At 40.8% G+C, this 25219-nt stretch overlaps 1 protein-coding gene across 1 annotated transcript; it reads left to right on the top strand.

Annotated features, from left to right (window-relative positions):
- Positions 1 to 1923: 1923 nt before the first annotated feature.
- Positions 1924 to 24845, top strand: CSRP3 (cysteine and glycine rich protein 3). Its single transcript, XM_081836400.1, has 6 exons — positions 1924 to 2081; positions 14074 to 14217; positions 19292 to 19460; positions 20942 to 21074; positions 23459 to 23552; positions 24392 to 24845. Exons 2-6 carry the CDS (start codon positions 14106 to 14108, stop codon positions 24460 to 24462), a joined length of 579 nt encoding a protein of 192 aa, XP_081692526.1. The 5' UTR covers positions 1924 to 2081; positions 14074 to 14105; the 3' UTR covers positions 24463 to 24845.
- Positions 24846 to 25219: the final 374 nt, after the last annotated feature.

Below are 25219 nucleotides of genomic sequence, written 5' to 3'. Positions count from 1 at the left end.
CTTCATGTTCTTGATGTGCAGCTTTCAAACATTTGAAAGGTGTTCGTAGACTCTGCACATATTCCGTCAGTCCAAATAACTGCATCTTGCACTTCGAGTGATTGAAATAAAAATTGGAGCAGCTGCTGTGATTCATTTGATCAAAAACAAACCTGCATTTACACTTAGATTGAAATAAATAGAATCTATGGACAAAAAGAGACACTTGTGCTTCCTTTGAAGACTAAAAAAATTATTATAGCTTCCATGTGCTCGTGTCCTGAGTTATTGCTGTATATACACATGTGCTAGAGTGGCAAAATTGTAAACAATTACAAGCTTAGCCCCTGGCAATTTTGCTATATCTAAAGCAAGTATATACTCTTACTGGCCCTGAGGTCAGTAAAAGAATCCTCCATTGGTAATTGGACTAAATCTAAATCTGTATTTTTGGAGAAACATCACCACATTTCTCCACGAGGGGCACTTTGGTCACCTGACTCTGAATTCTAATTGGCCAAATGTCCCTTGTGACCTCCCTGCCTCTTTGTGGCAGGAAACCTACAATGATATCCCTCATAACCATTCCATACATGCATTAACTAGCAATTAATGTCCCTTTCTCTGAACTAGAGCTAAAACCCTTCAGGAAATGTATTTCCTATTACTGTACTAAGTAGTTCAGATTCCCAAACAGTTTAGCCTCACAGGTTTAACACTCACTTGGCCACTCTGCATTTCTCTTCAAGCCTTCTCCAACCCCTGGATGCCTGCCGGAGCAAAATGTCTTCATTCTAGCTCAGTCCCTTTATGTCTGCCTCCTCTACTACAGTATCTTCTTGTCTCTCAGCCATGATTGTTATTTTCTTTGAATTAGTCTGGACTCTTGTAAGCATAAGCCACTGTAATACTTTATTCTTCTTGTAATGTTGAACTAGATTTAAAGGACTGTGAAGGTTTCATTCCACTTCTAAGCTTCTTCACAGTCCTCTCCTGGTTCCTTACTCTTACAATGCCTAACTGTGCCCACCAACATCTTCCAGGGTTCCAGGTCTCTGAAACTGTTTCATTCCCTTTTTCTCTCTTGCAGTTTCAAGCCTTCACATTTCTGACTTCACAACCATCTGACTAATTGATCTATTGTTAAACATGACCTATATACAGTTGTTTTTACTAACCCACCCCCCTTTTACCCAAACAGGAGGAAAGGAAAGTCTGGGTTAATTTTCTATTTTCTCTTCATTTCCAGATGTCTAGAATGAAACTTTGACCCTCCCTGTGCAAAATGTTGTAAGCAAAACATCACCTCTTAGATTTCTTACTCTTCTGTGAACAACTTTCTCTGAACTTTGGACTCTCCTAAGCAGGAGGTGCCCTTGAAGCAAAAATGCAACCATTGAAACCAAGTAAAAACCCAGAACAAAATGTCTGAAAGCCCTGTTTCTTCACAAAAAGTGAACAGAGCATTCTGTAAAGCTTTGTCAGAAGAGCTGTGGCTTGACAACATAGCAATGAGTGCCAGCTCCATGGTTGATACCTGACCAACTGGCTCGACTGTTATTGGCTTTAGGTTGTAGCAACGCAATTCTCATATTATTTTCTTTACACAAATTAGTATTCATGTAAGGTATTTCCCTAATGACCATTCATCGTGGCTGAGGACACCGTCATATTGCTGCCTATATTGTTGAGCAGTGTTTCTGCCTTTAATTTTATTTTTAAAGATTCAATCATTATTGACCTCTCACCTAGCACATGCCCTGTGTGACACATTGATTTATTAAATTTCTTTATATCTAGGCAGCTGCACTTGGAAAGGGCATCTGGGTGTAATCGGAGGGCCCTGCATTGTTCTGCAACTTGCTCATAATTGGTGCTCAATCCAAGGCTTTGTCACAAGTTATTTTAAGCCACCTGATAGCAGTAGTATTGCTCACGTACTCTTTCTCCTGTGTCCCTTCACACACACACACACACACACACACACACACACACACTCCTAGCCAAAGCTTGTAACTACTTGGAAGTATTTAAAGACTTCCAGATCCTAGCTTAAGCTCTTCAAAAAAGACACAGAAGACAAGGGGATACAACTCATCCTGGTAAGTCATGATGATAAAGTGTCAAAAGGCTCCAATTATGTTTAATGAGGAGCATTTTCCTTTTCATTGAGAGAATGTTTTTCCTATATCTCATTTAATTTACAAGCCAAGGTAGTGCTCTGTATTTTAAGTTTGCAGGGGCATGATGCTTTATGTGAAGATTCCCGACATGTTGATTATTAACGTCTTTTTTGGGCTACTTCCAAATGTGTTGTGGTTCTCTGAATTTTTCTTCCAATAAATGAAAATATATTTAGTACAGCACAACTAAAAATGTAATGCTGGCAAAAATTATGTTAAGAAGTGGCGGTTGGCATCTTGATACCCAAAAATTCTGAATTATAGATTTTTAAAATACTCTTAGAAAGATGAACATTATGTGCTGTGCAGTGTCAGACCTCTGATACTGAATGAAACGTTTGCTGCTCCTGATACTAGCACTAGTAGTAATTTGGAAACAATTATAATTTACGACAGCCAGATCTTCAGTTTTCATTATTAGATGGTGTTGTTTTAAACTGGAATCAGGCCTTAAGTTTCCTGATAGAGAACTGTGGGTGCACTAGGCATCTAATTATCTTAGCCATCTTATGTCACAAGAAATAGTAATTCGGTTATTTTGCTCTAGCCGAAATCGTTTAAGAGTGAAGTTATATTTCTGTGTTTTTCTTCATAAAGAAATAAAGAAAATAGAAGTTTATTGAAGACTATTTGTTCTTTAAAAGACTCTATGACAGTAGTGTTCCTAAGTCAATATTCCTTAAACTTGAAATCTTCAGTATCCAGTATCATCAAATGCATTCAACATTTATGTGAGAGAACAGGTTTAGTGTAATGCTCTTAGAAATGGCAGTATTGATAGTCCACAGCAGTTCTTCTATAGGTTTCCCAGTATTATGTTTTCTTTATAACTCATATCAGCTCAGATTATTTTGGGGTGGGTTTTTTATGCTTTAAGTGAGAAAGAATCAAAGCAACTCCTTTTGGTAATATATCAACACAAAATCTGCTCCATATTCTTTTTGACATTTAGAGGGTCATTTTTATGAAGGAAGGATAGAACTTGATAAATCTTTCGCTATTCGAAATCCTTTGACTCAGTTAAGAATACCTCAGTTGTGGTTTTGTCTAGCACCACTGAGAGAAACTCAGCACAACTTTTATTTTGGGGGTGAGGTTGCTATAGTAAGAAAACAACTCTCCTGGCAAGGACTGGGTCAAGAACAACTTGACAAATGTTGATGTGATGTTCTAATGTCAAGTTAGCATTTGATCATCCAAGAAAATATGACTCAGAGACATCAAGAAAGCGCCATGAGCAAAGCAGATACCCACCTACTAGATTCTGCGGTAAATCTGAAACATGAGTCAACGAAGAGGACATTGAGCTTACTTTTTTGCCACCAGCCAAGCAGCTGTGATCATATCACCTCTCCATGCTCACATAATATGGCCAAAGTATTCATTTTCCCTTTTCTCTCTGAGCTTAATGACCTAAGATGAAGGAAGTATCTAGACCAGGGGTAGTCAACCTTTTTATACCTACCACCCACTAATGCATCTTTCTTGATGGTAAAATTTCCTTACCAGCCACCAGTGCTCAATGGAAGGAGGATTCAGCTTGTGCGGTAAAACCCCCTACCACCCACCTAGAATCCTGAAACGCCCCCTAGTGGGCAGTAGGGACCAGATTGACAACCCCTGGTCTAGACCCCTTTTCTCTCTTCCAGCCATTACCAAACCTAAGAGGTGATTGGTACTGTAAAAGCATGCAGCATGATGTGTGGTTCTGGATTAATTTCATTTTGACTTCTTAAATACAAAGGTTAGCATAACTAAACACATTGCCAGGTTCAGGTTTCAAGGAGCCTCTCTATAGAAGATACTTTCACCAATCTCCTACGGAGCAAAGTTCCTCTGCTCAGAACTTTAGCAGAGACACCTGCTAGATTGCTTTTGCTATGTGAAATTCGCGCCTGGGCCCTACAACCAAGGTGAGACAAATGATCTTTCTATTAGGCCTTACTTGCACCATACAATTAAAGCAGCATCACATCAGCTTAAACATTCAGACATTCGGCATCTCCCAAAAAATGCTGGGAACTACAGTTAGTAAGAGCTGAGAGTTATTAGGAGGCCTGTATTTCCCTCACAGAGCTACAATTTCCAGAGTTCTCTGGAAACAGGGATTGATCGTTAAGCCACACTGAGAACTGCAGTTCTGTAACAAAACTTGTAACAAATGTTGGAGATGTAAGGAGAAAGAAGGTATATTCATGCATATGTGGTGGGATTGTAAGAAAGTAAGGGGGTTCTGGGAGATGATATATAATGAACTAAAGAAAATGCTAAAATATAGCTTTGTTAAGAAACCAGAAACCTTTCTGCTGGGAATAACAAGAATGGACATAAATAGGAGAGACTGTAAACTTTTTCAGTATGCAATCACCGCAGCAAGAACATTGTTGGCCCAAAAATGGAAACAAGAAGAAGTACCGACTTTGGAAGAATGGAGGACAAAATTAACAGACTATGGATAAATTAACTGGGAAAATCAGATTCCAAAAGGATCACAGGTTTTTTGAGGACTGGGGAAAATTTACGGAGTATTTGAAAACTGTATGTGAGGACTGTACAACGCTAGTGTGCTTTAAAGAAGCTTTGTGAAAATACAAGGAATATTGCTAGAAAGCAAATAAGGACAGAAATATAGTATTTAATGGCAATATTAAAATTAAGGAATGTGAAGATAGGATTTGAACTACGAATGATTGTCAGAGAAGTTGAGGGAGGTCCAATAAGCTAAAATATGTGATGTGCAAATTGATATGATTGGAGTTTTTTATGGAAAAAAAAATTATTAAAAAAAATTATTAAAAAAAAAAAGAATTGCAGCTCTGTGAGGGGAATCGAGGTCTCCAATCGACTCTCAGCACACTTAACAAACTGCAGCTCTCATAGTTCTTTGCGGGAAGTCATGACTGTTTAAAGAGGTATCGTACTGCTTTAAATGTATACTGCAGATAGGGCCTCAAAGACATTCACCAACTGTGAGAAGGTGAAACAACAGTGTGGGAGGCAGCATGCCTTTGAATACCAGCTCCTGGGCATCACAAGTGGGGAGAGTGCAGATATGCTCATGCCCTGCTTGTGAGCTTCTCATAGGTTGGCTACTGTGAAAACAGGATGCTGGACTAGATGGGCCTTTTGCCTGGCCCAGCAAGGCCTTCTTAGGTTCTGAATGTGCCAGTGCTGCGAAACAACACTTCAGAGTTGGAGATTTGGCCTGCGTTGCTAGCAATAGCACAGGTGATCATCATCGGCCAATAGATAAGCATGCATGCTATGTAACTCTTTGGAGCAGATCAGCTACTTATTTTGAGCTTGTTAGCACTGATAATTAGATAACTGTAATTAACAATGTCAAACATCTGTTAAAGGTCCTGCCACAGCTTGAGTGATGCAGAGACCTCTCATGACTGCAACATGTTGAAGAATCTGGTAATAACAGCAGTAATGGAACAGTAGAAATCATGGGCGTAGCCATGATTTTTGTTAGGGGGAAACAGGCTTTTGTTATGGGGGGGTGTCAGAACCTCAGATTTGTATTGATTTGGGGGAGCAGGTGCCCCCACCCCCTTTGCTATGCCCATGGTAGAGATAGTGGCTGTTGAACCTACTCAAAAGAAGACTATTAGGAGTGATCAAGCTATCCAAAGACATGTTTATGTCTGGTGCATTTATATAAGTACGCATTTTAGAAAGCGTGTGTAACTCTGTGGTAAGCTTTCTAATGTTAGAAGTGTCACTCAAATCTATCATTGTTCGTTTTAATCTAAAAAAAAAAAAAAGAGGGAAGGGGGAAATGTAGTATAGTTGTTGTTTATTATAAGTAGACCAGGGGGTTAAGAAAGAGCTGACAATTTTTGACAGGACTATTACAACAGGCTACCCTGTGGCTCTCCCTTCATCATCAGCCATGCTGGCTGGGGCTGATGGGAGGTGGAGTCAAATAAGATTTGGAGGACCACAGGTTAGCCACTCCTGTGGCACAGGAATAAGAGGTTAAAATAGGGTTGCCATATTTCAAAAAGTGAAAATCTGGGCACAAAAGTTGTTGAGCATTGGGGGGGGGGGAGGCAAAGTTGTTGGTCTTTTTTTGAAAAATCTCTCCCCCCCCCATGAAGTTTTTCCCAATTTGGGGAAAACTTGCCAAAAAATCAGCACTGCTGATATGGGCTGCCATTCCTCTCGGATACTCTTTCGTACGGATGAATCCCAGCTGTGTCCGGGAAATTCCGGATGTATGACAACTCACTATTGAGAGAGATTTCATTGTTGGACAAACCTCAAAGAGACACAACAGAAGGAAACTGCTCCATTATCTTATTATTTTCTCTGCTTACCTGCTCAGAGAGGACAACTGAACAGGCATTGAGACTGGCCCTGGGCTCTAGGATTATGCAAAGGAGAGGACAACTCTTCTCTGTTTATTTTCTCTACACCATGCATAATCCAATAAACCTCTGTAATGTGTCTTTCCTCCCCATTTTTTCCCTAAACTATAAACCCCTAAATGTTTTAACCTCTCCTCAAAGGGCATTTGCTCCAGCTACTTGATAATTTGGGCTTTTCCTTTTCTACTTCTTTTCCAATCCTACAATATCCTTTTTGAGCCGATACACTTTCAAATGCTCTGCACAGATATGTGCATCGCTGTGCTGTAAAATCCAGCATGTGGGAATTCATTCTGCAGTCTGCCTTCATAACCAACCATATAATATCAGAGACACGATGCCTGCGGGAAAGAATTCCTTTTAACTTCCAATACCAGAAGTGGAAGAAGGCAACCTAGCTGAGTTTCTGACTAAAGAATTCTCCAAATTTTGGAGTTTAGAGGAAAAGGACTTTAAAATTGTTTCAGCTTTTAGGCTCGGAAGACTTCTAAAGAAAGAGAAGCCCAGAGATTGTTTGATAATATTGAGGTCAAAGGAGGAAAGGGATAAGATTTTGGGCCTACACTACGGAAAGTCATTGGACATTTTGGACAAAAGAATTGAGATCTACAAGGATATTCCTAAACAACTGCTAGATCTTAGATCTGACTATTTGGAGTTGACAAGACTACTAAGGAAGAATTCAATCATCTTTAGGTGGGAATTTCCTCAAGGACTATCTTTTACCTTTAGAGGGAAGAAGATCAAAATCAGAACATCGGAAGACAGAGATAAATTTCTGAACGTATACGGAGAGGACCTTCACAAAGGAATTGATCAACTTCCAGGGCCTGAAACACCAGAGGCATCTGTACCCTTGGACTCTGAAGATTCTCTGAACAAGATACCACCCCTTGAAAAATAACCAGATTTATTCAGGATGTCTCTGCAACTTTTGAGTTGGAACATTAATGGCTGCAATATCCCGGAAAAAAGGAGGAAAATTTTTCATATATTAAAAAAAGAACAATTGGATATTATTTGCTTACAAGAAACACACGTGACTAGGCTCCATAGAAAGGTGTTAATAAACAAAAGACTTGGCCAAGAATTTATATCTTCGGACAGAGTAAAGAAGCGAGGAGTGGTGATATATGCAAAAGAGAGCCTGTCACCTAAATTCTTATTCAAAGATGAACATGGAAGAATATTAGGAATTGAGATACAACACCAAGGAGAAAAGATTCTGATATTAGGAATTTATGCACCAAATGACGGGAAATCGGAATTTTACAAGAAGTTGCATGAGACTATGCTGGACTATCTGGACTACAACAACATCATTATGATGGGAGATATGAATGGGGTCGTATCGACAAATATGGATAAGTCACAAAATCAAAACGCTACAAAAGACGGCAGACTACCAAAGACCTTTTTTGAAATGGCTGACAATATGGACTGGATTGATATTTGGAGAACTAAGAACCCCCTGGGAAGAGAGGGAACATTCTTCTCTGAAGCCCAACTGACTTGGACAAGAATCGACCAAATATGGATATCTAGAGGTCTGGCACCCAAGGTCAGAAAAGTGGAAATCTGCCCAAAGACCTGCTCCGACCATAATGCGCTGAAGATGGGTATGACACTATTGCCAACCGGCTCCTTTAGATGGAAGATGAATGATAGCTTGTTTAGAGATCAGGAGATTCTCAAGAAGGCCCAAAAAACCTTGAAGGATTATTTTGAAATAAATATGAACACTACGGTGGAAAAAAGAACTATCTGGGACGCAAGTAAAGCTGTGATGAGGGGGTTCTTGATACAACAGAACACTGTAAAGAAAAGAACACAAAATGAAAGGAAAGATAAGATTTTGCAGAAAATTAAAGAATTGGAGAAGAAATTAAGATCAAACCCGAAGTCACAGCCGATTCTGAGAGAAATTAAACTATATCAAGCCCAATATTCTAAATTGATAAACCAAGAAATAGAATGGAAGATTAAATTAATGAAACAAAAAACTTTTGAATCGGCAAATAAATGTGGAAAACTGCTAGCTTGGCAGTTGAAGAAGAGACAGAAATTAAATACAGTCACAAACCTAGAAATTGAAGGAAGAAACATTCAGAACCCCATGGAAATTAGAAAGTGCTTCCAGAGATACTTCAAAAAATTATACACTCAAGGGCCGCAAGATGAGGTTGAGATTAAACAATTTTTGGAAAGAAATGGACTAACAAAGTTGTCACAAAAAAACAGATTAATCCTGAACAACAAAATAACACAGCAAGAGATTGAACAAGCTATCCAGAACATGCAATTGGGCAAATCTCCAGGGCCAGACGGTCTGACCTCCAAGTATTATAAGACATTAAAAGACTATTTGATCCAACCATTGATGGAGGTCTGTAATGAAATTATGGAAGGGAAGAAGGCGCCGGAATCGTGGAAGGAAGCCTTTATCACATTGATACCAAAATCTGAAGCTGAAAAGACACAACTCAAAAACTATCGTCCCATCTCCCTTTTGAATGTGGATTACAAAATATTTGCAGACATTTTGGCAAGTAGATTCAAAAGAGTGCTTAATGAAGTAATTCACAAAGACCAGGCAGGCTTTCTCCCAGGTAGACATATGTTTGCAAATACTAGGAACATTATTGACGTTTTGGAACTTTTGCAAACAGACATAAATACAAAAGCAGTGTTAATTTTCATAGATGCGGAGAAGGCCTTTGACAATATTTCTTGGAAATTTATGAAGGGAAATTTGAATGAAATGGGAGTGGGACGGGGGTTTGAGAATGGGATTGACGCAATATATTCAGAACAAAAGGCCAAACTGATAGTTAACAATGTGGTTACAGAAGAGTTCAAAATTGAAAAAGGAACACGACAAGGCTGCCCGATTTCCCCTTTGTTATTCATTTCGGTTCTGGAGGTGCTCTTGAACTTGATCAGAGGGGACCGGTTGGTGGAAGGGATTCAGGTCGGAGCGAAACAATACAAATTGAAAGCTTTTGCAGATGACCTAGTTTTGACTCTGCAGGAGCCAGAATCTAGTACGAAAAGAGTATTACAACTGATACAGGATTTTGGTCGGGTGGCAGGATTTAAATTAAATAAACAGAAAACTAAAGTGTTGGGGAAAAATTTGACAGATACAGAGTCGGAAAGGTTTCAGAGAGAAACAGAACTAACTATGGTTAAAAAAGTAAAATACCTAGGGGTAAACATAACAGCAAAAAACCTGAGTCTATTTAAGGACAATTATGAAAAATGTTGGTCTGAAATTAAGAGAGACTTGGATAGTTGGACAAAATTGAAGCTTTCTTTGTTAGGCCGAATTGCTGCTATTAAGATGAATGTATTGCCAAAAATGTTGTTTTTGTTTCAAACATTACAGATTGTGGACAAAACGGAGTGCTTCCGGAAGTGGCAGAAAGATATATCTAAATTTGTCTGGCAGGGCAAAAAGCCCAGAATTAAGTTTAAGATATTAACAGATGCGAAAGAAAGAGGTGGCTTTGCCCTGCCAGACTTAAAGTTGTACTATGAAGCCGCAGCTTTCTGTTGGCTAAAAGATTGGCTACTTCTCGAAGACACTGACGTGCTGGACTTGGAAGGTTTTAACAATGCTTTTGGTTGGCATGCATACTTATGGTATGACAAAGTTAAGATCAATAAGGCCTTTAAGAACCATATTGTCAGGAAAGCACTGTTCAATGTCTGGACGAAATATAAAGACTTATTGGAAAACAAAACTCCAAGGTGGCTCTCACCTCTGGAGGCTAAGGCCCTAAAAAGACCCAATATGGAGGCCAAATGGCCAAAATATTGGGAATTATTAGAAAAAGATGGAGACAATTGGAAATTGCAGAGTTTGGAGAAAATGAAGGATAAGGTGCGAGACTGGTTACATTATGCTCAGATTAAAGAAGTTTTTAAAAATGACAAAAAGTTAGGGTTCCAGGTGGAGAAATCGAAGTTAGAAACAGAATTGTTAGAACCCAAAACCAAGGTACTATCTAGAATGTATAACTTGCTGCTAAAATGGAACACACAAGACGAAATGGTTAAATCGGCTATGATAAAATGGGCACAGGATATTGGGCATAACATTATGTTCGAGGACTGGGAAAGGTTGTGGACCACTGGGTTGAACTTCACTGCATGTAATGCTCTGAAGGAAAATGTTATGAAAATGATATATAGATGGTACATGACCCCAGTTAAACTTGCCAAAATATACCATTCGTCTGACAATAAATGTTGGAAATGTAAAGAAAATGAAGGAACATTCTTTCACCTCTGGTGGACATGCCCTAAGGTGAAGGCCTTCTGGGAAATGATATACAATGAGCTGAAAAAGGTATTTAAGTATACCTTCACTAAGAAACCAGAGGCCTTCCTTCTGGGTATTGTCGGCCAGAAGGTGTTAAAGAAGGATCGAACATTTTTCATGTATGCAACAACGGCAGCAAGGATTCTCATCGCAAAAAATTGGAAAACTCAAGATTTACCCACACTGGAAGAGTGGCAGATGCAGCTGATGGACTATATGCAACTGGCCGAGATGACTGGCAGAATCCGAGACCTGGGAGAAGAAAAGATGGAGGAAGACTGGGAGAAATTCAAGATGTATCTACAAAAACATTGTAATTTGTTTGAATGTTAAGAAGGATGCTAGATTATAAAAAACTGGCCACCACTAAACTAGATTTAAATTTGATGATAAGTGAGACTAAAGAAAATATAAAAATTTTATTGGAAAAAGTGTTAAATTATATTGGAATGTGTGGACATGAGATTGTAAACAAGTTGATAATTTGTTTGGAAAAATTCTTTTTTTTAATGATGTAAATGGGAGAGGGGGACGTGAGGGAGTCCAAAGAAGTCAAGAATTTGTTGTTATAAAAGTAAGATTGTTTGATGTGTGCATTTATATTTTAAAAAAAAACCTTAATAAATATTTATAAAAAAAAAAAAAAAAGAATTCCTTTTAACTTCCGTCGCTGAGCAACACCACATAGCAAGCTGTGATAAAATAGCATCTGCTCAGGGGGGAATAAGTGAGAAGACTGAGCTAAAGAAAGGAAAGGAGCTCAGCTAGAAACATAAGGTGGAAGAGAATATAGCTGCCTACTAGATAGGGTAGGCAAAAGAGGATACTGCTGTACATAGGGTGGTTTGGATGTATAGCTGAAAATTTAGGAGGAAAAAATGGAATAGAAATGTGATTCATTGCACTATGGTGGAAAGACTCTGACCAGCTGAGCTGTGTGGCTGCTCACTCTGCTGTCCAAGTGCTGTTGATGGGCAGATTCAAGGTCCCTTCACTCTCTTATTTTTAATCTTTAAAAATCTTATGTAGCTCTCCAGACCTCTTTGACAGGCCCAGGCCACACCAATTACTGGTTTTGCTTCCCACCCCAAGTGTTTTTGCCTGGCTGGACTTTGTCCTCAACCTCTGATAATGCCTCTTGCTTGCCTGGATGGAGGATAGAAAAGATAAAAATTGTATTTGTTATTACACTCACTTTTGCCTCTGACCCCACCCACCACTGCCAGGTGGTCCAGAAGAGAACTCAGCCCCCAGGCTGAAAGTTTTCCCACCCCTGTTTTAAATCGATAGAGTTATCCTATACCATTACAATGGCATATTTCTCCTAGCAGTTTACTAGGGACTGGACTGCCAGGTATACCCTTATTCCTGATGAATAAACATGGTCAGGAGTACCCCCAATGTATCACTGCAAGAGTCAGTTCAAATGTTTTAGGAATACAACTCTATCTCCTCTCACTCCTCCTGGGCTGAGTACATGTAGTTAGGCAACATTTCCTTTTCAAAGGCAGAATTCTTCATGTCCCCTTAATAGGCACAGCATATTCCCACTATAATGTGGCAGAGCCATTACTTTATTCTCAATGTGGAGATGAATCCAAAAAGTTCAGCAGCGCCTTAATCTCTGAGGCAATTGCATGCAAGTGGAGTAAAAGAGAAATACTTGGAAAGAACAAACTGCAGTTTGAGAAGGCAGGTGTGAACACATCACAGGCTTTGATGAAACGGTAATTGGAGCAGCAAGAGATGTCAGCTGTGTACCCGGTTCAGAACTGGAGGGGATTTCTGTACCATTAATAGCTGCACAGAAGGCAACATTTCTTGGAGTGCATCTTTTTTAAAAAAGGCAGAGCTGAAAGTTAAATTCAGCTTAAAATGTCTGTGCAAAATTGGCAGGAAAATTTGGGGAGCTTTGCAAATTAAGCCCCTATCCTATATGAAGTTTACAACAGGTCACTGAGATTGTTGGCAGTGGGGTATTGTTGTTGTTAGATTTTCCTCAAAGGCCGACATTGTTGCCAAAATCCAGCATCACCTGGCCTCTGCGAGTGCAGCTTTCTCCAGATTGAAGTGCAGTGTGTTTGAGGACTGGGACATTTGCAGGGAAACCAAAATGCTTGTTTACAAAGCTATTGTACGACCAACCTTATTGTATGCTTGTGAAACGTGGGCCATTTATAAATGCCTACTCCAACTCCTTGAAAAATTCAGTCAACAGTATCTTCGAAAGTTGGGAATACACATCACTTGGGAATACAGGCAAACTAATGCCAGTGTACTGGAAAGATCACCAGGGTTGAAGCAATGATTCTTCAACATCAGCTTCATTGGACCGGTCACGTTGTACAGATGCCTGATTATTGTCTTCCAAAGCAACTACTCTATTCCGAACTTAGAAATGGAAAGCATAATGCTGGTGGTCAACAAAAGAGGCTTAAAGACTCTCTCAAGGCAAATCTAAAAAAATGTAGTATAAACACCAACAATTGGGGAACACTGGCCTGTGAGCGCTCCAATTGGAGAACAGTCTTTACCAAAGGTGTCATGGGCTTTGAAGATGCTCAAACTCAGGACAAAAGGGAGAAATGCGCTAAGAGGAAGGCACGCTTGGCAAACCCTCACCATGATCAACCTAGAAGCCTATGTCCCCACTGTGGAAGGACGTGTGGATCCAGAATTGGCCTCCACAGTCACTTACAGCCTCATTGTTAAAACCATGTTTATGGAAAACAATCTTGCTTGGCTACAAATGATTGCCAAAGAAGAAGAAGATTGTTGTTGTTAGATTTTCCCACAGAAAGGTAAAATTCAGATTGGGGGGTGGGGGATATAGTCTGGCCTTTTGATGCCAGAAGGAGATTTGATGCAAGAGGAACACTGAATAAACACCCATCTGGAAGTCCCCAAAGTCTCAGGAAGGCATATCAGTTTCACAGTAGCGGTAGCAACCTCTGCTTGCCTTTCTTTTCTGCCGCTGCCACTAGAGGTGGTGGAGCTCCTCTGAGTGGTGGAGCTCCTCTGACTGGTCACCCACCATTGCTTCCCCCAGAATGCTCTAGAATAATGCCACATCATGACGTAGCTTCCTTCTAGAGGGCATTCTGAAGGGCTGCCGGAACGCTGACCATTACTAAAGAGAGAGGTATGAGAGAGCAAACTAGGTTACTAATATGTTCTAATTCTGACTCATTTGTATTTTGGTTTAAAGGTGTCATTGCAAACCAGTTGAAAGTTTCAAGGATGCCAAACTGGGGAGGTGGAGCCAAATGTGGTGCGTGTGACAAGACTGTCTACCATGCTGAAGAAATCCAGTGTAATGGCCGTAGTTTTCATAAGACGTGCTTCCATTGCAGTAAGTGGATCTCTGCTATTTTATTTCACCAGCAAATCCACAATGTACTACAGTAAGGTTACCAGATTTTTTTCAATGAATCCGGGAACACTTTTCAACTTCAATGGATTTTGTATGGGGACTGATTTGTAAATCCAGGGACTGTCCCTGGGAAATGGGGACATCTGGTAACCTTATACTACAGTTGATTGTGGCACTAATCCTACTCGCCTAACTGAAAGGAATATGTGGGAAATGGAGGTTTATGGTGGAATAGTTATTATCTGAGGGGTAGATGAGGTTGTCAACCTGGGAATGTAGCCCATCTAGGAGAAGGAAAACTCTAATCCTAACCCTCTGCTGCACAAATTCAGGGTGGAGCCCCAAAGATGGTTGGATGACACCTTGCATGCTTCCTTCCAGCAACACCTGCAGCCAAGCTGTGACCAACATATTGCTCTGTTTCCTTGGGACCACACCAGCTAGGTCGAGCGTGGGGTCTTGTTGCCTGGGCAGCCCAGAACCTCCATACACACTGCCCAGGCTTGTGCCCTGGGGAGGTCACGCTGGTGCTGCTAACACAGTGGTTTGACTGGAGGCACACACCACTGTCTCTTGGGACAGACAAATGCCGACAAGTTATGATCTTCAGTGAAGAATAAGGAAGAAATTACACTCAGTTTAACTCAACAACAACACCTTTATTATTTATATGGGTGGTGCTGTGGGTTAAACCACAGAGCCTAGGACTTGCCGATCAGAAGATCGGCAGTTTGAATCTCTGCAACGGGGTGAGCTCCCGTTGCCCAGTCCCTGCTCCTGCTAACCTAGCAGTTCAAAAGCACATCAAAGTGCAAGTAGATAAATAGGTACCGCTCCAGCAGGAAGGTAAACAGCATTTCCGTGCGCTGTTCTGGTTCGCCAGAAGCTGGCCACATGACCCGTAAGCTGTATGCCGGCTCCCTCGGCCAATAAAGCGAGATGAGTGCCACAACCCCAGAGTCAGTCACGACTGGACCTAATTGTCAGGGGTCCCTTTACCCTTTACCTTTTACATCTGACAGGGCTGCTCCAACTACTCTGGCTGACTCCCAACAAAATATTAAAAAACAAAAAATCAGATGTTTCAAATCAAACAATACGAGCATCAGATAAAGTTAAGGGGGAGAGGACAAGGATTAAAAAAGGAATTGCTTAGCAAGGCATGGACCGAGAAGGATTGATGGCTGGCAGACAGCAGCTTGTTTTCCTTACTGATTGTCCCTGATTGCAGATAGGTAGCCGTGTTGGTCTGCCATAGTCAAAACAAAAAAAAATCCTTCCAGTAGCACCTTAAAGACCAACTAAGTTAGTTCTTGGTATGAGCTTTCGTGTGCATGCACACTGTATCTGAAGAAGTGTGCATGCACACGAAAGCTCATACCAAGAACTAACTTAGTTGGTCTTTAAGGTGCTACTGGAAGGATTTTTTTTTGTTTTGTCCCTGATTGGTAAGACATTCTCCTCTAATGTTCAACCCTCATTTACTTACCTGTAATTTAAACTGAGATCCATTGAAGATAGGATAAAGAGTGATGGTTTTAAAGTACAGGAAAGCTGAGTTCTGGTTAAACTTTAGAAAGGACTTCCTGCCTCTACAACCCTGATCAGTAATTATTTTTCTTGCTGGCTCTCTGAATGACAGATTGACAGTGAATGGTGCAGGGCAGGTCTACCCACACTTTAAGTGGGCTATTCACAATTCAGTTTCTCTATACATAGTTTCTGCCTCTACTAGGGAGGCAGGCAGCACTCTGCCTCAGCAGGTGGCAGTGGCGTAGCGTGGGGGGTGCAGGGGGGGCCGGCCGCACCGGGCGCAACATCTGGGGGTTAGGGTTAGGGGTAGGGTTAGGGGGTGCAAATCCACGGGTTAGGGGGCGCAAATTACTTGCCTTGCCCCGGGTGCTGACAACCCACGCTACGCCACTGGCAGGTGATAGCATTTCTCTTCCTGAAAGTATAAAACAAGGGGAGAAAGCTCAAATATCTCCTCTACCAACAGTAAACCACATAAACTGATATCAAAATCCTGATTTATTGGAATGAACAGGAGCATTTGTGAAGCACATGCTACTATCATTAAAGACATTATAATAGGTTGAAGATGTCAATATACCTTTTATGTTACTGGATACAAGTTTTCTGTTATAAAGTGCACCAATTCTGTCCATCTTGAGCTTCATGCCTTGTTGGCATAGTCAGCAGGTGAGTATTGCCAGAAATTGCAGATACCCTTTGTTTGAAGACTTTGATGTAAATCTAGGTTTATTGCTGTCAGTTGTGGGCTGTGGTCCCATACGTGCTTACTTGGAAATTAGTTCCATTGAAGTGAGCAGGATTTATTTCTGAGTGAACATGCCTTTACTTGCATTGTGAATGTGTAATATCTTCTAGCTGTGCTGCTGTTGGTATGGTTTAGGTTATACATTCTTTTGTATTGCTTTTTGAAACTTTGTTAGTTTTATATACAGAGGAACCTCAGTTTTCGAGTGTCTCGGAGGCCGAGCAATTCGGAACCCGAATGCCAAAAACCTGGAAGTAATTGCTTCTGTTATTGAACACGCCTTGGAAGTCAAATGGCTTCCATGGCATGTTTTTCCATTTTCCCCATTGAACTTGCTGACCGCCCATTGCTTTTGGATTTTCTCAGTCTTCTGGAATGGATTACATTTGAAAACCAAGATTCCACTGTATATGTATATAGTATATGATCTTACGCTCATGCTGTACAATATGCTGGCTACATTATTCAAATACGGGGGCATAATTAAAAAATTAATATATTGATTATGATAGCAATAATAATAACTTAAAGCAAAGCAAGAAGAATCTCGATTCGCCTGGTAAAACACTAAAACCACACCAGTCCATAAAAGTAACAAAATCAGCTACAGCAAAGATTCAATCAGAGATTAAATAAAAAAATCATCAAAAACTAGAGAGGTAAAAGCAGCTCATAATGTGCCATCAAATGCACAATATCACCATCCTCTTCCTATTTCTATAGTATAATGCAGGCAGAAAAGTACCCTTCCTCCATTTTTAAAAAAATTAAATGCCCACCTATTATCTGCAGCCCTGTCCCTGACTTGAAAGATACTCTTTAATGTGTGGCTTGCTATTTACTTACTTTGCTTCCCAGCTGACTTTTACTTAAAGCACATCTGTGGTGGACATGTGGCATGATCACAATTTGTAAGCCTAAAACTAATTCATGGCGGCTGTGCTGCCTCTGCCAGCAGATTGACGAATATCTCGGAGCTGATTCAACAATAGCACTTCAAGGGCTTTGACTCCATCTGTTGCAGCAAACAGATACTCTGTCCCAGAGGGGCCAGAAATAGAAGCACTTTATCTGCATCACTCCCCTTACACACACAGACACACAAAATCATTTTTTCACAGAGAAGAACGCAGAAAAGGGACAGATCATCTTCACATAGTGCCAGAAATGTCTCGCTTTACTGGTCTTAATTTTAGGACAACAATGTAATCCCTGGAGCTGAGGGCGATGAAACAATCGTTGAGACGGCTAGAACGCTGGTGGTGGAAAACTCACCCTGAATTGGACCAAACACGGGTTGGAGCTCAATGTCGAGCCTACCAAGTGGCAATGGCGACAGCGAAGAGGACCTTTTTCATTGCCTCTATTGCATCTGCAGAAAACAGCAGCAGGAGACTCTTTCAGGTGGTTCGCAATCTATCAGAACCACCTTCATCACTGGGGCCTAGTAGGGATCCCAAGATCTCTTGCAATGCTTTTGCAAAGTTTTTTGCACATAAAGTCGTTCAGATTCGGAAGGCGGTAGACTTCGCCGTGGAAGCAGGGCCGGGGTGAGAAAGTGCTAGAGTCCTGTTACATGGGATCAATTCCAATCTGTTACCTCCGAGGATGTGGACAGGCTGCTTGGACGAGTGACGTTTCCGAGCACAATTCAAAGTGTTGGTGCTGACCCTTAAAGCCCTAAATCCAGCGCTGAGGGCCTTCTGGCGGTTCCCTCATTGCGAGAAGTGAGGTTACAGGGAACAAGACAGAGGGCCTTCTTGGTAGTAGCGCCCGCCCTGTGGAACACCCTCCCGTCAGATGTCAAGGAAATAAGCAGCTATCCTATTTTTAAAAGACATCTGAAAGCAGGCCTTTTAGGGAAGTTTTTAATATTTAATGCTGTATTGTTTTTAACACTCGATTGGTAGCTGCCCAGAGTGGCTGGGGAAACTCAGCCAGATGGGTGGAGTATAAAGAATAAATTATGATTATCATTATCATTATCATCATCATCATCTAAGAGTAAATCTCATTGAACTCTGTAGGAATTTTGGTTTCTCTCTTTCCCCTACTCTCCTATTTCTTCACTATTTAGGACTGGATCCAAAATCCAGTGATATAAAATTAAATATCTCCAGTGACATTTCTTCCATTTTATACCACTCATTATATCAGGATGTTTTATGTCTGGAGAATATGGCATTTTCCACAACTGAAGCAAAGTATGAATAAGAATTGGAGCAGGTTACAATTCTGGTGATGGCTTTACAAAGTTCTGTTAATATGTGTAGAGGTAATAATCACTTTTAGAATCAGAAAGCAATTATTTCCCAAAATGGTGGCTTAGATGTAATACACATTTATGAGACACAAGCAAGGCTTAATAAGACCAGAGCTTAAAAAATATATGCAGCATTTATGAATATCCAAAGCACTTCACATAGATCTTAGTAATCTTTACAACAGCCCTGTAAGGTAGGCCAGTCCTGTTACTCCTGTTGTAGAGAGGGCAGGACTGTATGTGGTTTGCCCGAAACAACTTAAAGAGTCTGTGGCTGAGGAGAGATTTGAAACAAAGACCTCTACCATTTAGTATTTGCTCTCCTAACTTTTCTGGGCCATTTACCTGTAATTTTACTAACACCCCAGATGTGAGTAGCATACTTTGCCACTGATTATTAAGTAGCTTTTAGTAGACCTTTGGCTCTAGGAACCCTCTTCTGTCCAACTCCCTGAAACCTATAGCAAACTGCAGGTGCATATGTTTCAGCGCATTTGCTTCCTTTCCAGTGGCCTGCCGAAAAGCTCTGGACAGTACGACAGTAGCAGCCCACGAATCTGAAATCTACTGCAAAACTTGTTATGGGAGAAAATATGGCCCCAAAGGGATTGGCTTTGGACAAGGTGCAGGCTGCCTCAGCACAGACACTGGAGAGCATCTTGGGCTGGATCTACAGCAGTGAGTGGAATCCTCGGTTTTTTAAAAATAATAATTATGCATCAAGTCACTTCATTAGTTTCCATAACAACACGCAGGGGAAGCTGTAGCGCAGACTTTTCTTCAATAGATCTAATAATTTTTATCCATTTTAATGATGTTCTGTCCCTGCAGAATATTACTTGAAAAAGATTTCCTATGCCAGTGGGCAATTATGCTACAGAAAGAGCCCGTGCTTTACAAATTGTCACAGTCTTTACTATTCACCGCAATTGTGACTCATTAAGTGCAGTACAATCAAAGGGATGGGTTCTTAGTACAATGATGGAATTATTTTTCTGCATTGTACTGAGATGTTACTAATACTTGAATAGCCACAATGCAATCTGTATTGTCTAAGGAAGGCAGGCAGAAAAATGACTGTGGGTATTTTATATTGGGGGGCGGGGACTGTTTCATTTGGAGAATTCTATGTAAAGACATGGAATGAAAGGTTACAATTGCAACACAGTAAGAATAAGAAAAGGAGCATTACAAGATGTGTGGTGGCATGAATATGTTAATTCCATAAAGATTTTCATCACTTGTAGAATCAGATTATTATTATTTCCCAAAGCTGTAACCTTAAGGAAACGTATTTGAAAATTGATAGGACTTACTTCCAAGTACAGTGGTACCTCGGTTTTTTAATGTCTCGGTTGATGAACATTTTGGTTTTCGAATGCCGTAAACCTGGAAGTACCGGTAAATGCTTTGGTTTTTGAACATGCCTCGGAAGTTGAACATGCCATGCAGCTTCCGTTGAGTGCAAGATCCTGAGGCCTAGCTATCGGCTTTTGAGTTTTCAGTTTTCGAATGTTTCAGAACTCTTCGGGAATGGATTACGTTTGAAAACCGAGGTACCACTGCACGTTACATCTCATGGAGGAGAGGGTTATTGAAGGGTAGTAGGAATGGCGGCAGGACGCGGGTGGCACTGTGGGTTAAACCACAGAGCCTAGGACTTGCCGATCAAAAGGTCTGAAGTTCGAATCCCTGCAACGGGGTGAGCTCCCGTTGCTCGGTCCCTGCTCCTGCCAACCTAGCAGTTCGAAAGCACGTCAAAGTGCAAGTAGATAAATAGGTACCGCTCCGGCGGGAAGGTAAATGGCGTTTCCGTGCACTGCTCTGGTTCACCAGAAGCGGCTTAGTCATGCTGGCCGCATGACTGGGAAGCTGTACGCCGGCTACCTCGGCCAATAAAGCGAGATGAGCGACGCAACCCCAGAGTCAGTCACAACTGGACCTAATGGTCAGGGGTCCCTTTACCTTTACCTTAGGCATGGTGGCTACTATCTGCCTCCACAGAATGCCCCCTCTTTTTGTATAAAGTATTTGTATTCTTCAACCAAAAGTGATTATTGTTTTGTTATGGATGCCGCGACACATCTTCTGCTTGTAGTGCTTAATTTAGCTGCTCCAAGAGAAAAAGCTTAATGTGCACTGAACATTCTTGTCATCAGCTCACCAAAGCCAGCTCGTCCTTCCACTCCTACCAACCCTTCAAAGTTTGCCAAAAAATTTGGCGATGTTGATAAATGCCCTCGTTGTGGGAAGTCAGTGTATGCTGCAGAGAAGATAATGGGAGGAGGAAAGGTAAGAAACGAGCTAAGCAGGTAAAGTGCCATTGCATTATAGCAGAGGGGCAGCTGCCAAAATTGAAATTTTAATCAAAGAGAATAGAAAGCGCATGAGAGTGCTAACTGCTTGGTGTTGCTTCTGAAAAGACACATTTAGGGTTGACTTGTAAAGGCATTTTTCTGTTCTACATTTAATTCAAACAATCAACTTCCCTGTTGGAATAGCTAAACCCATAGACCAGATTAAAAGAAAACAAAATAAGCTGCATTTAAATTCCACATAGAAATAAAATGTTTTAAGACTTCACATAAAATCATATACAACATAATTTTACTAATTTTACTGCAACAGCTTTGCTTTTATTAAGGCAACTAAAAAATATTATTTAGCAAATGTAAAAACCATTCTAAGCTGAAGCCATTGAAGGTGGGAGGTACAAGATAAAAATAGACTAAAACACAGCTCTAAAAACATCAAACTCTATAGCCATCTTCACAAATTCTTTTTAAAAAACACAATTAATATTCCACAAATGACTGGGTCAAACCCCAGGGAAAAACGTATTAAACAAAAATGTCTTCAGTAGGCATGCAAACATCATGACACGAATGCTCTTGTCTAATTTCAGCTGGTAATTGAGTTTATATCCTTAAAACTCAAGATTTCTACCATAGTTGCCTGAAATGGATTCTAAATGTATTTTCCTGAGGCTAGAGGGCTTGATTGCAGAAGACGCTAACTTCCCAGTCAAATACCGATTAGCTTCTTGTAATAGAAAGCTTAATGTTTATTCCTCTCCCCAATATTTCCGCTGCCCCACGGAAGGACACCAGTGCAATGGGGCTTTCCAGTCTCCCCGCATCTGCCACATGCCTCCTATTTGCTATGGGGCGGGGTTCTCTGAGAACCCCCAGAATGGTGAGTGGGGGGAGAAGAGGTGAGATCATTCTGTCAGGCAAGCAGAACTGCCTGTACTTAACAGCATGTTTGTAAAAGTGTGATGTCAAATTCCTCCTATGTTCTGTATAGTGTTCTCCAATATCAGGAAATGGAAATTGGTACTTGGTGTGAATTTCTATTTACAGATGGAACTGGAGGACATTCTCTGGGTCAAATGATGTCTCCCTCTAATCAGGATAGGCAGGCCCTTCCAACTCTTTTGCCTCCTCTTCCAGGGAGAGGAATTGCCTTGCCCTCCAGTCCAAACTGTCAAAGGAGGAACAACTCACGTGTTGAAATTCCAGCATTGCAGGGGTTTGGACGAGATGTCTCTTGGGATCCTTACAACTCCCCAGTCCTATTATTCCTCAGCCCCCACAAAACAAAAATGCACAGGAACCATATAAAACATGGAAACTTAGAAAGTAGATCAACAATTGGATGGAACAAAACAAACACAAGCACTAAACATGATATGTATGATGCAGGCAGAAGCCCTAAAACCCAGCCCACACCAGAGGTGGTCTCAAGAGGAAAGATAGGTGGGCAGAATGTCCTCCAACACTTATTTGAAAATAGAAATTCGTTTTCCATTTATACCAGATGGGGTTGGAGACCATTCTTTGAGTAGAATATAATAAAGCCGTGTCCATATAAATCCAGGAAGACTTTGTCTGACAAACAGCTAGGCTACCCTCTGGAGAACCTTCCTTCCAAAGGACAGATCATCTGAGGAAGATGAGTCAATCTTGGACTGTGTGTTGGGATTGCCAAGTGGCTGCATGACAAATGTACAAGAGAGGAAAGCAACCCAGTAGAGCACTGAGGTAACAGTCCCTTTCAGAGAATGGGGCATCATTTATTTGGGTCTCCACCAACCCCATCTTGTAAATAAAGCTAACATCCAATAAGCAAAGCAATTCATTATATTATTGAAATCCTCCTTTCCAAGATGGTGTTCCCACCTTTTTCTTTTGCTGCGCCTAGATCAGGGCAGGAAGCCTTCCTCAAGTGGCAAAGGCAGGGAGTAGATTGGGAGTTAGGGGGTGGTCCTGCCTCTGATGTCTTCCTCAAAAGTTTAACTTTCTGCCAGTGGTGAGATAGGCAGAGACAACCCATATCAAGGATCACATTCCCTCCCTACAGGAGAATAATAGATTCCATCTCTTCCAGTCAGTCTGGTAATAGATTTCCACCTGAGCTGTTGAAAATGTTAAATCTGGGGAGAGGTGTGTGGGTGTCTGTGCAAAGGGAGTTAATCTCTTTATTTACCAATGTATAAATCTTGGAAAGGTAAACCTGCAATGTCTTTGATTTCAATAATAATAATAATAATAATAATAATAATAATAATAATAATAATAATAATAATTTTTTATTTATATCCCGCCCTCCCCAGCCGAAGCCGGGCTCAGGGCGGCTAACAACAGGGCGGCTAATATTCTTTTGCTTTGTTTCAGCCGTGGCACAAGACATGCTTCCGATGTGCTTTCTGTGGGAAGAGTCTAGAGTCTACAAACGTCACAGATAAAGATGGAGAGATTTACTGTAAAGGCAAGTGTAGTTGTCGTGCCTCATACCTAATTCAGACAAATTAAGGTGCCTCCCTTGAAGACTTGTGGAGTTACCAAAAAATCTTTTTTTCAGAGTGAAACTCCGCTGCCACTTGGTTTTCTTAAAGGTCCTTAAAGAAAGAGGCTGCCTCTACTGCTCACATTTGGGCTGCAATAGCACTGGGTTTCTACCAGAAACTGGAAATATTATTAAACCAAAGGGGAGGGCGTCAGGATGGGAATGCTAGCTTTATGAATTTTAGGTGCAAATTTTCGCAGGATCAAATTGTCTTCTCAGGGCTGGGCTAACTAAACATGTGAGAAAACATATCAAGCTCCCCCCTCAAGTATGAGATACCCCCATGTCTTGACACCACACTATTCTGAATCTTCCCACCCCAACCTGCCGGTGATGCTGAGGCAAGGAAATGCAGGATACCCTCTTCCCCTGGCATCTTTCCTCTCCTTCTCACCCATGTGAAACTAGGCAAAGGGCCATTGATCTGTTAGTACAATGGGGTTTTGCCCCCACCTCAATTGGCTCTTCAGGCTCAGAACCCCCAGAACAGTACACAGGCAGAGGGAAGGGGGATCATTCCATCTGGCAATTGGAAAAGCTTGCACTGATGGAACAGTTGTTGTAGTGCTATACTGAATTCCTCCCAGTCCCATTTAAATTACACATACTTTGGCTTAGTTACAATATGTTATTGGTTGTTCCAAAAGCTTTTTTGGGAGAAGCTGAGTTTCAGGGACGGCCTTGAAGGAAGTATGGGATATGTTTTGTGTTGAGTGTCACATGAAAACAGCTCAAATATTATGCCTTTCTTTCTTTTCCAGTTTGCTATGCAAAGAATTTTGGTCCTAAAGGAATTGGATTTGGTGGCCTCACTCAAGTTGAACAGGCTTAGGCTTGTCCAAATAGTAACACATGAACAAGAACGTATTAAGAATACTTTTTTCATCTGAAGAAGTACTCTCCTTTCTTCCCCAAGTTTTGTAGAATGGTGCAGGAAAGCTTGTTGTGAGAGGTAGTGTAGGAAAACATTTACTTTCTTAACAGCTACTGTTTAATATCTTAATTTCTGGACTGTTCACAAATAATTTCAGAATTGCTACCTATTTTAAATAACAGGAGCACATAGGATACCACTATAAAGATTACTGTTTTTACATCAATGTTAAATAAACAGAACCTGATTCCTATTTTACATTCTGTTGCTTATAAGTGCCAAAATAGCACTTTTGAAGATGTGTTGTTGGTATGTCATGAAATAAAGATACTGGACTGTAAGCAGCCACAATAATAATGTTTTTTAAAAAGCACTGTTCCAGTTACTACCAAGTTCAAAACCATGCCATCTCGCCTTGAGAAAAACATGGGATGGTATTATCTCATCTCCAAACATATATTACAAGGACAGCACTGAATGTAGAACCACTTGCATATTGGCAGCCTGATCTGAAATAAAAATATGCCTTACAAGTGCAGGTGCTGAAAAAATATGTATGTTATATTTACCTCTTGGATTACAACTGATCATTTCTCAAATTCTTCTGAGTGTCTAACAGAGCCTGTAACGTAATTCCACAATCCTGACTCTGAACTCTATAACCCTTCTAAAAATGGACAGCACTTGTAATTTTAGCAACAGAAGCCCAGTTTGA

This window comes from Podarcis erhardii, assembly GCF_964252035.2.
Source record: "Podarcis erhardii genome assembly, chromosome: 1".
Lineage (NCBI taxonomy): Eukaryota > Metazoa > Chordata > Lepidosauria > Squamata > Lacertidae > Podarcis > Podarcis erhardii.
Note: the sequence above shows the minus strand (reverse complement) of the source record. Positions and strands in the feature narration are given on the sequence as shown.